The 14,007-nt window shown below is 43.7% G+C and overlaps 1 protein-coding gene across 3 annotated transcripts in view; it reads right to left on the minus strand.

Moving 5' to 3' along the window:
- Positions 1-14,007, minus strand: part of MTF1 (metal regulatory transcription factor 1) — a 44,754-nt gene that overhangs the window by 12,698 nt on the left and 18,049 nt on the right. For all 3 annotated transcript variants that reach the window (XM_007182555.2, XM_007182553.2, XM_007182554.2), the window contains exons 3-7: positions 13,563-13,801; positions 12,622-12,753; positions 9,812-9,885; positions 9,229-9,365; positions 6,032-6,109 (exon numbers count right to left, since the gene is read on the minus strand). In XM_007182555.2, the coding sequence (XP_007182617.2) occupies positions 6,032-6,109; positions 9,229-9,365; positions 9,812-9,885; positions 12,622-12,753; positions 13,563-13,801 (660 nt within the window). The remainder of the gene's footprint in view (positions 1-6,031; positions 6,110-9,228; positions 9,366-9,811; positions 9,886-12,621; positions 12,754-13,562; positions 13,802-14,007) is intronic.

A 14,007-nucleotide genomic window follows, 5' to 3' on the forward strand; every position in this document is an offset into this window, starting at 1 on the left:
CAAGAAGAGAAGCCACCGCAATGAGAAGCCCGTGCACCACAACGAAGAGTAGCCCCCGCTCGCCACAACTAGAGAAAGCCTGTGCGCAGCAACAAAGACCCAACACAGCCAAAAATGAATAAAAATAAATAAATCTATTAAAAAAAAAAAACTAAATTACTAGAATGATCTCTGGATATGCTTCCTGTTTCTAACTTCTCCTTTCCCAAGGTGACATTTATTTCCCTAAGCCTCAGATGCTGAAGATCTGGGTCCTCAAACACTCTAAAGCAGGAGTCGGCAAACTGACTTGCTGGCTGAATGCCTGTTTCGGTAAATAAAGTTGTGTTGGAACAGGTACTCCTGTTCATTTCTGGATTGTCTAGGTTGCTTTTGCACTGCAGTGGCAGATTTGAGGAGTTGTGACGGGATGTATGGGCCACAAAGCCGAAAATATCTATCTGGCGCTTTACAAAAATTTTGTTGACCCCTGCTCTAAAAGACCAAATTCTACATAAAAATGGGGTTGTATATTTATTACTTGGAACTTGCTTTTCTCATGTAACAACATAATAATAACACAATAATAACATATTGTGAATATCTTCCAAGGATATTACACAATGTCTATGCTATTCTAATATGTACACATGGTAGTGAATCAAACAATATAAGGAAACTTAAAATGACAGACAATAGTGATGGCCTTAGACTCACTACTGTTTGTCATTGCAAGTTTCTTTGTAACTTACAACTAAGAAAAGGTCAGAGGCATTTATGAAAAAATAAGATATGAGAAAACAAAAGAGAGCACCTAGTGACCCGAGGGCCTGACTGCTGATAGGCACCACCTCCAGGCTTCCCTTCAGCTAAGGGAAGGGGAAAAACAGCAATTCTTTTCCCTGCAGCCCACCTCCACTTCGCATTTTGTGCAGCGAGGGTGGCAAAGGCAACCATGTGCAAGAGCCCAGGGAGCAACAGAAAGAAGTGAAGCAGAGGGCAGGGGCTGTGGCAAAGCCGCGGCCACACTTGCGGGCTCAGCTGAGGGCGGCCACGGGCCACACACACACAGCGGGTCACCAGAGCTCAGGGCCGGTTCGAAACCTGGACTTTTTTTTTTTTTTTTTTTTAAACGTTTCTTTAATTAATTAATTAATTTTTATTTATTTATTTATTTATTTATGGCTGTGTTGGGTCTTCGTTTCTGTGCGAGGGCTTTCTCCAGTTGCGGCGAGCGGGGGCCACTCTTCATCGCGGTGCGCGGGCCTCTCTCTGTCGCGGCCTCTCTTGTTGCGGAGCACAGGCTCCAGATGCGCAGGCTCAGTAGTTGTGGCTCACGGGCTTAGTTGCTCCGTGGCATGTGGGATCTTCCCAGACCAGGGCTCGAACCCGTGTCCCCTTCATTGGCAGGCAGATTCTCAACCACTGCGCCACCAGGGAAGCCCCGAAACCTGGACTTTTACGTGAAACCTACTGATTTATAATTGAAAACAAGCAACTGAAAACAATTTAAAAGCACGGTATAGACTGCACAACACCCATCTTCAGGCTAGACTCTGAGCTGGTGCCAGCTTGAGCTTTAAGGGCATTTTGCATCAACTTGGCTTCCGGGAGGGGGAAGGATCTCTTTGGGGCTGGGCGGAAGCACGGCGAGTGGAGCCGTCCAGCAATCTAGAGGGCCTCCGAGATGAACTGCCCACGTGAGCCAAGAGGGGACTGCATGCTGCATGACTCCACAACTGGCAGAATGAGAGGGGAAGCTCAGTGAAGCTGATGGCCAGCATGGTAGAAGCTGAAGGCAGAGACCTAGGTAAGGCTTCCAGCTTCCAGTCCAGAGGGAGTTAAGAATCACAGGCCAAAGCAGTGCCTTCAAACTTTTCATCATGACACAAAGTAGGAAATATATTATATATATATATGTTTCATGTTACATACATATCTGTATGTACAACTGAAACAAAAGTCTATGAAGCAGATCCTATCCTTACTACGTGCAATGTCTTCTGATATTTTCTATTCTACTGATGTCCTTAAAGTGTTGATTAGAAGCCACTATTTTAAACCCAATAAAGATGTGCCACCCACTCTGAAAAGTGGTGAGCTAACAACTACCACTAAGCTATAATTACAGCTTTGCAACTCCTTCGCGGTTGTTTGTTTTGTTCTACCTGTTTACGAATCGTTATCAGGAACAACACTGTTAAAAAAAGGAATGAGTCTGTGTGACTTCAAAAGATTATGCGCAAGAATGTTTACAAGCAGCACTATGGTAATGGCTCCCAACTAGAAACTATCCAAATGCCCAAGGGCAGTCGACCAAACAAACTCTATTATATTCATTTAGTGTAATACTGTTCAACAATGAGAATGAATAATCTATTACTAAATGCAACAACATGGATTAATTTCTCAAACAAAATGTTGCAAGAAAGAAGCCAGCACAAACGAGTATATACCACATGATTCCAATTATACAAAACACAAAAACAGGGAAAACTCATCTTAGGTTGTGAGAAGTCATGACAGTGGTTATCCTTAGGGAGAGGTAATGGCTGTTAGGGGGACTGAGGGGGTCTTCTGGGGTGCTGGGAATGTTCTGTTTCTTGATTTGGGTGCTGGTTACCTGGATGTGATGAACTGTGATGATTCATCCAGGTGTACTTTTCTGCATGTATATTATACCTCAATAAAAAGTTTTTCTTGGGGCTTCCCTGGTGGCACAGTGGTTAAGAATCCGCCTGCCAGTGCTGGGGACACGGGTTCGAGCCCTGGTCTGGGAAGATGCCACATGCTGTGGAGCGACTAAGCCCGTGCGCCACAACTACTGAGCCTGAGCTCTAGAGCCCGTGAGCCACAACTACTGAGCCTACGTGCTACAACTGATGAAGCCCACGCGTCTAGAGCCCGTGCTCCACAACAAGAGAAGCCACCACAATGAGAAGCCTGAGCACCGCAACGAAGAGTAGCCCCTGCTTGCTGCAACTAGAGAAAGCCTGCATGCAGCAACGAAGACCCAACGGCAGCCAAATAATTAATTAATTAATTAATTTTTAAAAAAGTTTTTCTTAACTAAAAGAAAAAAAGAAAGAAAAAAGTAAGGTGCTGAGGGGCCCGTGACTCAGCCACTACCAGGCTTTAGGGCAACAACCCTGGGGGCAGAGTGAGTGGGAAGTGCCCCCCAAAGCAGAGGAGACAGGAACAGGCTAAGCCTCTGGGGCCTGGAGCAAAGAGACACAAGAACACTGAGCCGTCTGGGAACAGGATGGATCCTGAAGCTCAGGAGCCAAAAGGCCCAGCGGGCCACTCCCCAGCACTTCAGCCCAAGTTCACTCCTCGGACACACAAGCATGTGGCTGCCCAGGAACCTGGAAAATGATGATCTCATAAAAATATATCATTTGATTTTAACAATTCATCATCTTTTTTTCTTTTTTAAAGCAAGCAGAGCAAAATTAATCCTATTACTTCAAGGAACTGTGGTCTTAGTTGAAAGACTAAAAATGAGCCTATTTCCAGTTCTGGGATAAATGCTGGGTGACAAGGAGACAACATATAATTTGATTCCAGGGGAGAAGAGCAGGCCTCTCTCTTGCTGCTGTAAATTATGGCAGAAAAAGCTTTCCTTTTTTTTTTTTTTTTTAACAAGTACTCAATGTCCCCTCATATGATTCCTCACCTGGTGACCCCAGGGCTTCAGAAAGCTCCTCAGTCATATGTCACAGCCCCAGCCAGGGAGTGGATGCCTAAACCATTTCATACGATCGCTTGAGATTAAGGAGATATTATACCCAGAAATTTTAGGTTGTGTGGCTTAGAGGGCAACCTTGGCCACGCAGTGCATTAGTTTCATTTAGAGCATTAGCTCTGAAATGTGAATATGCCAAACAATCATACGAAGTGCTTCTTTAATGTTTTTCTTTGTTCTTCAGATTGGTTAATTTCTACTGATCTCTCTTCAATTTAACTGATTCTTTCTTCTGTCATTTCCAACCTGCTGTTGAGCCCATCCGGTGAATTTTAAAATTTCAATATATTTTCAGTTCCAGAATTTCCATTTGGAACATTTTTTTTTTTATAGTTTCTATTTCTCTGCTGAGATTTCCTATTTATTAAATCATTACAAGCATATTCCTTTATGTGCTTGAGCATTTAAGAGCTACTTAGAAATGTCTGCCCACTAATTCTAATTTCTAGCTCATCTTGGGGTCAGTCTCCATAGATTACCTTTTCTCTTGAATAGGGGTAATGTTTTCCCATGTCTTCTTCTTCTTTTTTTTTTTTAATATTTATTTATTTATTTGGCTGCACCAGGTCTTAGTTGTAGCACGTGGGATCTTCGTTGTGGCATGTGGGATCTAGTTCCCCGACCAGGGATCAAACCTGGGCCCCCTGCATTGGGAGGGTGGAGTCTTAGCCACTGGACCACCAGGGAAGTCCCTTCCCGTGTCTTCTTATGTTTACAAATTTTGGATAACCCTGGACATTGCAAATGATATGTTGTAGAGACTCAGGATTCTGTTACACGTCTTGGAAGCGTATTTGGTGTTTGCTTTAACATTCCGCTGACTTGGCTATGCTCCAACTCCAAGCTCTGTCTTCCCTGCAGTGGATGGCAGCTATAATCTTTGTCCAGCTCTTTAGCCTCAGCTGGGCTGCTTAAGTGTCTGCCCCACACACCCACATTTCAGGGGTCAACTAGAGATTTGGACAAAGCTTATACACGGAACTCAGGACCCCCCACCATTGTGGCTCTCTCCTTTCCAGGCCATCCCCCTGACTTTCCAGGTGCTGTGGTAGCCCTGAACTCTGTCCTCTGGTTAGTCAAGCCAGTAAGACGCAGTGTTTACTGAGCCTGGGCCATCTTGTTTGGTATCAACCAGGACTTGCCCTGAGATGGATTAAACCATAAAGCCTGAAGACCCATCCAGTGCCTTTGCTATCTTCCCAGTGGCCCCTTCTTCCAAGCGTTACCTCTGCCTGTCTGGGTTGCTCTCTGGTGCCTTCAAGTAGTTGTTTTTATATTTTGTCCAGCATATACAGTTGTTTTCTGGGGGAGGGCTGGTCTGATAAGAGCAGTTCTGCCATTACCAGGAGAACCCAGGCCTTGGTGTGCTAATATAAAATTGCAGTGTCAGGTGCCCCTCCCGGAGGATACTGACTCAGTTGGTTTGGGAGAGGCCCAAGAACCTACGTTGCAGAAGAGCTGCAGATGACTCCACCATTAACACTTTGAGAAACACTTTTTCACAGCAATCCTGAGTCGCTCAGTCTCTGTTCAAATCCTTCCTATCACACTGATTCCTCCTTATTTATTATGCATATACGCACAGAAAATCTGACCTAAGCTGTATTTACTTACCAGAGAAAAACAACAAAAAATGCACACTTCACCACCAGGGTCGGCGGTGACCCAGTGAAGCTCACAGACCCTCTTGAAGGAGCGTGAGCTCAGGACCGACGCGGCAGTTTGCAAGATGCATCATGGAGCCGCGGCAACAGCAGAGGGAACCAAAGCAAGCAGATCAAGAGACACTGGCGCTCTCCCCTAGCAGAGGGCCTGTAGAGGAGGTCCTCCTCAGAACCCCCGTGTAGTGAGCTCAAAGAAAGGAAAAAACCGACTTTGGTCAGACTGGCAGGGCTTGAGAAAAGTCTAGAAACGGGATCCTGGCTCCCCCTTACAGTGGATGAATTTTAAGCTCCTCAAGGACAGACCACACCTACTTCACCACCACCACAAGCTCAGCACCAGCACTCTGCCCGACGGAGTAGCCACTCAAGAAATATTTGCTAAATGAATAAAGACAGACATTTTCTGGGGCAGGAGGTTATCAAGTGAGTGATCTAGGTCAAAAGGCACTACATGTCAGAGAGAACAACCTCTCCAATGAGAGCTCTTATCAGGAAACAAGAGCACAACACCCTAAATGGTTAGTAATTGAACACAACTCAATCTGAGAGACTTCAAAGACTGGCCTCCCTCAATTTTCCCACCAAAGGGAGGGCTCAATTCTTGCACTCATTTTAATGGCACCCATATCACAGGTACACTTACTGTATTGGAATTTTCTTGAAATTCGGAATCTGTGGACAGAAGGCTTAAATTCCTCAGACAAAGTGAGTGATTTGTATCCTGTGAAAGAAAAAAAAAAATTCTAATTAAGTAACAAAAAAAATCAGGATTTATAGTAGCCTATCAGGTAATAAAACACTTGATTACAGTGTCCCTAAGGTTCCAAATGTCTAGAGAGTAAAAAACCATTCAAAGCAAGGGCTATGTGAATTATTTCAATTTTTAAAATCCTGATATTCTTAAGAAGAAATCTCTTACATTCTTAAAGATCGTTAATAGAGTTTAAGAATTACCTCATGACTCAGGCTCCAGAGTAACAAAAGCTATAATAATATGAAATGGATAATATCTGTACAATTGGTCTTACCACTGATAAAGCAATTTCACATGACCTCATTTACTATTCATATAAACCTTTGAAGTATTATTTCACACTCCCATTTTAAGTATGAGAAAATTAATGCTAAGACTAGCAGTGAACTATCCAAAATCACACAGCTAATCAGCATAACACAAACCCAGTGCTTCTGACTGAAAGTCCATCTTCCTTCCATTACATCACTGTGTCCCCAGCATGGGCATCTCAGGGACCCTTACTCAGAGTGGTACTGAGGGGTTATTATTCATATATGGCTGCCTGAGCTAACTCTGAGTTCTGGATTCCTAGAATGCCAGCTGGAATTCACATACCTCATGTGGTAACCCTGCTTCACCTCATGGGTCAGTTGTTCCCATTCACACATGCATTCGACAAATACTCACTGAGCATCTACTATGTATTAGGCACTGTTCCAGGCCCAGGGATACAATAATAAAGAAAACAAAGTCCCCGCCACCAGAGAGCTTACATTCTAGTGTGAGGAGGGGGTGCGGACAAAAAAACAAATAAATATACAGTATACAAGATGAGGATACATGCTACGGAGGGTAAGCGGAGTAGGGAAGGCCAGGGTAAGAGCTGCCCTTTTATTAGATTAGGGAAGGCCTCTTAGATAAGGTGGACTTTGAACAGATACTGAAGGAAAGAGGGCATGGGCCATGCACATACATGGGAGAAGTGTTTCACAGAGTATAGCAAGTACAAAGGCCCGGAGGCAAGAGTGGGCTTCCCTTGTTCAAGGAACCACAAGGTGGATGGTATGGCTAAAGTGAAAGGAAGTGATGTAAATGAGGTGAGAGAAGTGACCAGGACAGAGTGTCTAGGGCCTTCTGGACCATTGTAAAGATTCTTTTACTTTAAGTGATACAAGAAGCTACTGAAGGGTTATGAGCAGAGGACAGACATGGACAGAGTAGCAGTGGGGAGAAGAGGGGGAAAGGTGCTAAGAAAACCACTTAGCAGGTGACTGCAGTAATCCAGGCCAAAAAAATGACAGTGGCTTGAATGAAGTAATCAGATCAGATTCTAGATATAGCCTCAAGGTAGGGCTGATAGACTTTGCTGGTGGGTGGGGGGTAGGAGGGAAGAAAAGGAGTCAAGAATGACTCTACGATTTTTGGCCTGCTCCACTAGAAAAACAGAAGCACCATTTACTAAGATGGGGTAGACTGCACCATTTACTAAGATGGGGTAGATTGCACCATTTACTAAGATGGGGTAGACTGCAGGAGGAACAGGTTGGGACATGTCAAGACTGGGAAACCTAGGTGACAGCCGGGTGGAGACATCAAGCGGAAGGTTAATCCGGGCTGGAGATATAAATTTAGGACTCAAAGGCAATCTCGATGGCATTGGAAGCCTGAGACTAGAGGAGATTCCCTCCCCTGGGGAGCGAACAGCCATCCAGAGTAGGCGAGGTCTGGGCACTGTGCACTAGGGCCCTCCAACGCATAGAGACTGCCGGCAAGAAACTGTCCTCAGATTGTTACAAAAACAAGAAAATTGATCATGACTTCACAAATGCAGCTTTGTACACAAGGACTCTCAAATCTTAGTATTTTCATCTGGTTTTACAGAGGAAGAGACTGAGGCGCAAAGAAGTCATTTGCCTAAGGTCATGTGACTAGTTGTGGAGCCTGGATGTGAATTCACACTCTTCGCAACCAGTGCTGTTTTGCCTCTTACGACATAGGGGTCAAGAACCAGGCTCTGGAATCAGCCTGCCTGCCTAAAGGGGACTAATTACAAGCTTTGGATATTTAGGCAAGTTATTTAATTTCTCCTTGCCTCAGGTTTCTTTATCAGTGATATGGGAATAATAACAATACTGACCTCTTGTGAGATAATTCACAGAAAAACAGCACAGCACTTGGCATATAGTAAAAATGCAGTAAATATTAGTTATTGTTACTAATAAAACACAGGGGGAGTTATTACTAATGAAACACATTCAAAACACAGTCCTTTTAAAGGGATCCTTTGTTCTTTAAAAATTAGAAACCACAGAATTAAATTATGCTGCCTCTCCCCAGATCAAAACTGTATTACATACTTTAAGAACTGCATTATTCAAAAGGGGGTCAGTGTGCTTCAGTTTCTTTATTTATGAAACAGCAAAATAATAACAGTTCTCAGTTTCTGGGTTCAAAAGACATAAGGTAAGTTACCCAATACCATATCAGAAGTAATAACAGTAAATTTATCCCAGGACCTCTCCGGAAAGAAGCTGTAGGGGAGAGGGAAATGTGGTGGAAGGGCTTGGTGAAGAACAGACAAAACCACCTAAAACTCTGCAGAGTCCTGTTCTGTGGTTCAGTGCCTTAAGGCGGTGGCTCTCAAACCTTTTGGTCTGCAGACAATTCAAAAGGGCAGGGGACCCCCCAGACTCCGCCTGGTTCTCCAGTGATGGATTAATGAATGTGTGAAGCAAATCATTAACTCATGTCCCAAACTCAAGTGCAGACGTACCATTTTATAGACATGAATGGGAAAACAACACCCTTTGAGAGCACCTGGCTGACACTTTGGAAGCCATTCTGAGACGTCTGGTTCCAAGACATCTCTTCCACCATACCTGACGGAGGGGAGGTGGAGCCGAATCAGGGGCTGAAGCACAGGGAGCCTGGTGGAATTTCTGGCTTCCACCACCTCATCACAAAGACATAGATCTTGACACTGATTTCTTCTCTCTCACTAACAGATTTAGAGAGAAGGCATTTTAACCTTTTATTTTGATATACACACAACTGTTGCTGTTCTATGGTGCCCAGATCAAAACAAGAGACAAAACACTGCACACCTCTGATCCACTGTGATTCAGAAGTGCACTGTATGAATTTCCTTTGTTATCGTGACCTTTCATGTGACTTTTGAGACTGTATTGAGTGCTGAATGTTTTCTCACAGCCATTACTGGGGCAGAAAAAGGGTCTTTCACCTGCAAGAATGACAAGAGGTATTAATTTTACCATAAAATCATTTCACTGGATTAAGACATCTACTTTCCCCTAACAGAGGGAAGTAAATATTCTAATAAGGGTTCAAGTAATAAGTTGGATAAATTACAAGTTAATCATTCCAGTCCTAAAATTTAATGTAGAGCAAAGCATGGAGAATGGCCTGCTCCTGGGAAGTTAAAAGAGAAGATTAGTTTTTTTCCCCCAGATTCTTTTCTGAGAATCTCTGCATTGGTTTTATTTCTTAAGATTGGACTCCTAAGTCCAATCTTTAGATCCTTTTTACCTCTGAAAGAAACTCAAACATTATAGGTGAAGGCCAAATGATTAGGCCTGCTCTCTCCACAAAGCTCTACAGGTCTCAGTGGAAGTACAGATATTTACTGACTCAATGAAGGTTAAAAGATAAAAATTAGCCTAAACTCACCAGTATGTGTACGGACGTGAGTTTTAAGGTGGTGGCTTGCTGCAAATGCTTTTCCACAGCCATCATGATCACACCTAAGTAAGTTGTTTAAGCAGAGAGGATAGCAGTCATTAGCTAATAGACCTTTATCTTCAATATCTCTTGTAAATACAAACTTAAATTAAAGCAACTGCTCAGAACACTATGATCAGCTCAGTGAAACTGGTTTTACAGATGGGAATGATGACAGGTCCCTGGAAAAGTAAGGTCAAATCGGGGATCAGAGGGAGAGGTTGGCCCAGGATAAGTATTTCTTGTCCTACAAGTAAGGCACATGTTGAGAGCCCTAACAATACAAGCCTTCTGATGAATTACACAACAGAATTCTACTGACAATGAGAACACATATGGAAAATCTACTGCAAATGGAATATAAGGAATAGCAGTGGTGGGTACAGAGGCTCTCACATAGGCATGGGGCCTGAAATACAACACTAGAACAAAATCAGTCAGAACATACTGGCTGTAATGTAATTATCTATAATCTTCAGAGAGCTTTTCTCTTTTACTTTCTTGATATCCAAAGCTAGAGGTAATATTTTCCTCCTTAGAACTCCGAGGGCATTTATCTACATGCTGCTTTTATGGCATCTGTCATTCCCAATCTTATTTTATCTCTATGTGTATACATTTGTTATCTGTTCTCCTAGATTATAACTCCTTTGAGGGCAGGGTCCATGTAGTTCTTTACATCTGCTGTAGTCTTGCACATAGCAGGCATTCAGTAACTATTTACGTGAAAATGAATGCATTTTCTTATAAGCCAACATATTTTATTTCTTTAAATAGAAAGCTTCTCTAAAGCATTTTACTTTTTTTTTTTTTTTAATTTTATTTATTTATTTATTTATTTATTTATTTATTTATTTATTTATTTTTGGCTGTGCTGGGTCTTTGGTTCATGCGAGGGCTTTCTCCAGTTGCGGCAAGTGGGGGCCACTCTTCATCGCGGTGCGGGGACCGCTCTTCATCGCGGTGCGCGGGCCTTTCACTATCGCGGCCCCTCCCGTCGCGGGGCACAGGCTCCAGAAGCGCAGGCTCAGCAGCCGTGGCTCACGGGCCCAGCCGCTCCGCGGCATGTGGGATCCTCCCAGACCAGGGCTCGAACCCGTGTCTCCTGCATTAGCAGGCAGATTCTCAACCACTGCGCCACCAGGGAAGCCCTAAAGCATTTTACTTTTTAAGTACATAAAATCATTGTGTCTAAAGCCCCATCTAACATTCAAGAAAAATCAGCAGTTTTAATCATGATAAAAATGCGTGTGATTGAATAGAAATCAGAGTCCCCTTGACAGCCCTATGGGGAAAAAAGTAACCCAAGCTTCACAGCAGCTGAAGAGTAACCAACTAGAATCTAAATACTCTTGCTTTTAGAGGGGCCATGACTCAGGAATGCATCTGTAATTTTTGAAACACATTTCCATTTAATTGGTGTTTAAGAGTTGACTGTCCCTGAAGACTTTTCAATTTCTAGGTATCCTAATGAGATGAGTGATTTGAGAACAGAAAGGTAGCATATTTAATGCCATGAACATAAGAGCAATCCCTCCTGTCAAATTCAAAGACATTGTTTATGGGCAATTTTCAGTAATATATCTATATTACATTTAGGGGGAATCCTTACAAACTGATTACCTTGTTAAAAATGTCATATAATCATCCCAAAGTTGTTCTTCAATACCTGCTGAATGCCCAGAACCACGCTAAATGCTATGAGCAGAGGAGAAAGTAGATGATACAACTCCTTCCTTCAACCTTATATTTATACATGCATCAATTAAATATATATGTGTGTGTCCATATATGTATATATATATATATAAATTGAAATCTACAGATAAAAATGGATGCTCCTATATGTCTGTATGTACACATGACATATTACAAAGCAACAACCGAACAAGTGATAAAAGAAAATAATATCTGCACCAGTAGCCTAAGCATCCCTACCCCTCATTTCCCCTCATTTCCTCCTTCCCTCCTCACCTCTTCTTAGGTATGTATCCCTGCCTCTGTGCTCAAAGCTCTTCCAGCATCTCAGTCTCAGATACTGTCTGGTTACTTGTGGTTCTTTTCCACCAGACTAAGGTTCTCAAAAGGAGAGCCGGTATCTTAGTATTTCTCTAGCACTGATAAAAGTACCCACCACGTAAGTGAGTTTCAACAAGCGTTTCTTGAAAATAAAGGGGTGGGGAGGCTTCCCTGGTGGCACAGTGGTTAAGAATCCACCTGCCAATGCAGGGGACATGGATTCGAGCCCTGGTCCGGGAAGATCCCACATGAAGCGGAGCAACTAAGCCTGTGAGTCAAAACTACTGAGCCTGTGCTCTAGGGCCGGCGAGCCACAACTACTGAGCCCGTGTGCCACAATTATTGAAGCCCACGTGCTCTGCAACAAGAGAAGCCACCACAATGAGAAGCCCGTGCAGCGCAACTAGAGAAAGCCCGTGTGCAGTAACAAAGACCCAATGCAGCCAAAAAAATAAAAAAATAAATAAATAAAATAAATTTATTAAAAAAAAAAAAAAGAAAGAAAGAAAGGGAAAGAATGAGGCAGAGAGGCCACCATCCGCAGAGTAGGTAGGGATGCTCTTGGAATCCATCGCCACTCCTCCAATCTGCAGTAGTTGGTTACAAATATCCTGGGGAAAGCAAACACTGCCCAAAGAACCAGTGAAGGGAATTTCCTTTCCACTTTGAAAAATTTTAGAGTACATCAAAACACTCAGCTGAAACCTGGTCAGTGACAAATAGAAAACAGCAAGACCCACCGAAATGGCTTTTCTCCTGTATGGGTTCGAATGTGCTTCCTCAGATCACTGAGCGTGGTGAAGTACTTGCTGCAGCCTTCAGATTCACAGTTAAACGTCTTCCCTGTGTGAAGCCGCTGATGTGCTTTCAGCCTGCAAGATACCCCAGAGAAATCCCCTTTGTCATAATGTACTACAGAGCCTTCCCACGTCAGCTTAATGTGCGTCAGCGTCAAGTGCATAAGAATTCTATAGCCGTAATACATTAGTAGCCAACATTTTGTGCTCAGAGAAATTCAGAGAAGTATATGGCGTAGAGGTGTGAGTGTGTGACCCTGGAGCCAGGCTGCCTGGGACTCAAATTCTGTTCTCCTCTACCAGAAGGGGGACCTTGAGCCAGTTACAAAACCTCCCCGTGCTTCCATTTCCTGAGCAGTGGCTGTGAGGATCAGCACTCAGGACACTTCCTAGCACACAATGAGCGCTTTTTAAGTGTTAGCTAGTATTTATTATGTGTGCTATTTTATACGCAATGTTGAACACTAATGTAAGTCTCTTGACACAAACGGGGGAAAAGGGAAATGGCTGAGTGGACCACTCCCCATTTCTTGGGGGTAGAAAAAAGTTAATCTTTAAGGTGAGGCAGGGAAGGAAGTGAAAGCAACCTTGGTTCCAAGCTCCTGAGCCAACAGGAGATATTATTCTATGCTAAATACTAAAATCCTGAGGCCAGGATGTCATTCCAGGAGATATGAATCCGGACACAAATGGACTCTGATTTTTAACCAACCTAGTATGTGTCAATCTTTAAGTTACAAGTTCCTCTAATGAACTGTCAACAGTTGAGCATTACTGTCCTCTTTAAAGCCCTGAAAGTGAACGTCTGTACTGTGCAGGGAGAGCCCTGCATTCAGGACAGAGCTGCGGTCAGAGGCTGGTGGTGCAGGGAGGAATGGGCTGACCTGTACAGCGTGTTGAACGCCTTCTCACAGCCCTGCACGTCACACTCAAAGGGCTTCTCCTTCGTGTGCACCCGCACGTGGATCCTGAGGCTGTAGGAGGTGAGGAAGGCCTTGCCGCAGCCCTCCTGATTACAGACAAAGGTGTACTCTCCCCGGTGGGTCTTCTGGTGGGTGCGCAGGTTGCCTGCTGTGCTGTAGGTGCGGGGACAGCCCTCAAAGGTGCACTGGTACCGCTTTACCTGGCAGACAGAAGACACCTTGTCAGTGGGACAAAAGAGCTGCTCAGGGCCTAACTCCCCCCAGGGCTTGGCTCTCAGGAGATGCAGATGAGACACACAGGTTTTTATCATCAACACAGAAAACACCCTCTAACAAAAGTGGGGAAAATCTTCCTGTTGACCAAATTACACCTGGATGACAAATGATGAGAGTAATGCCCAAGAGA

The sequence above is a fragment of the Balaenoptera acutorostrata genome, chromosome 1, assembly GCF_949987535.1.
Source record: "Balaenoptera acutorostrata chromosome 1, mBalAcu1.1, whole genome shotgun sequence".
NCBI classification, from domain to species: domain Eukaryota; kingdom Metazoa; phylum Chordata; class Mammalia; order Artiodactyla; family Balaenopteridae; genus Balaenoptera; species Balaenoptera acutorostrata.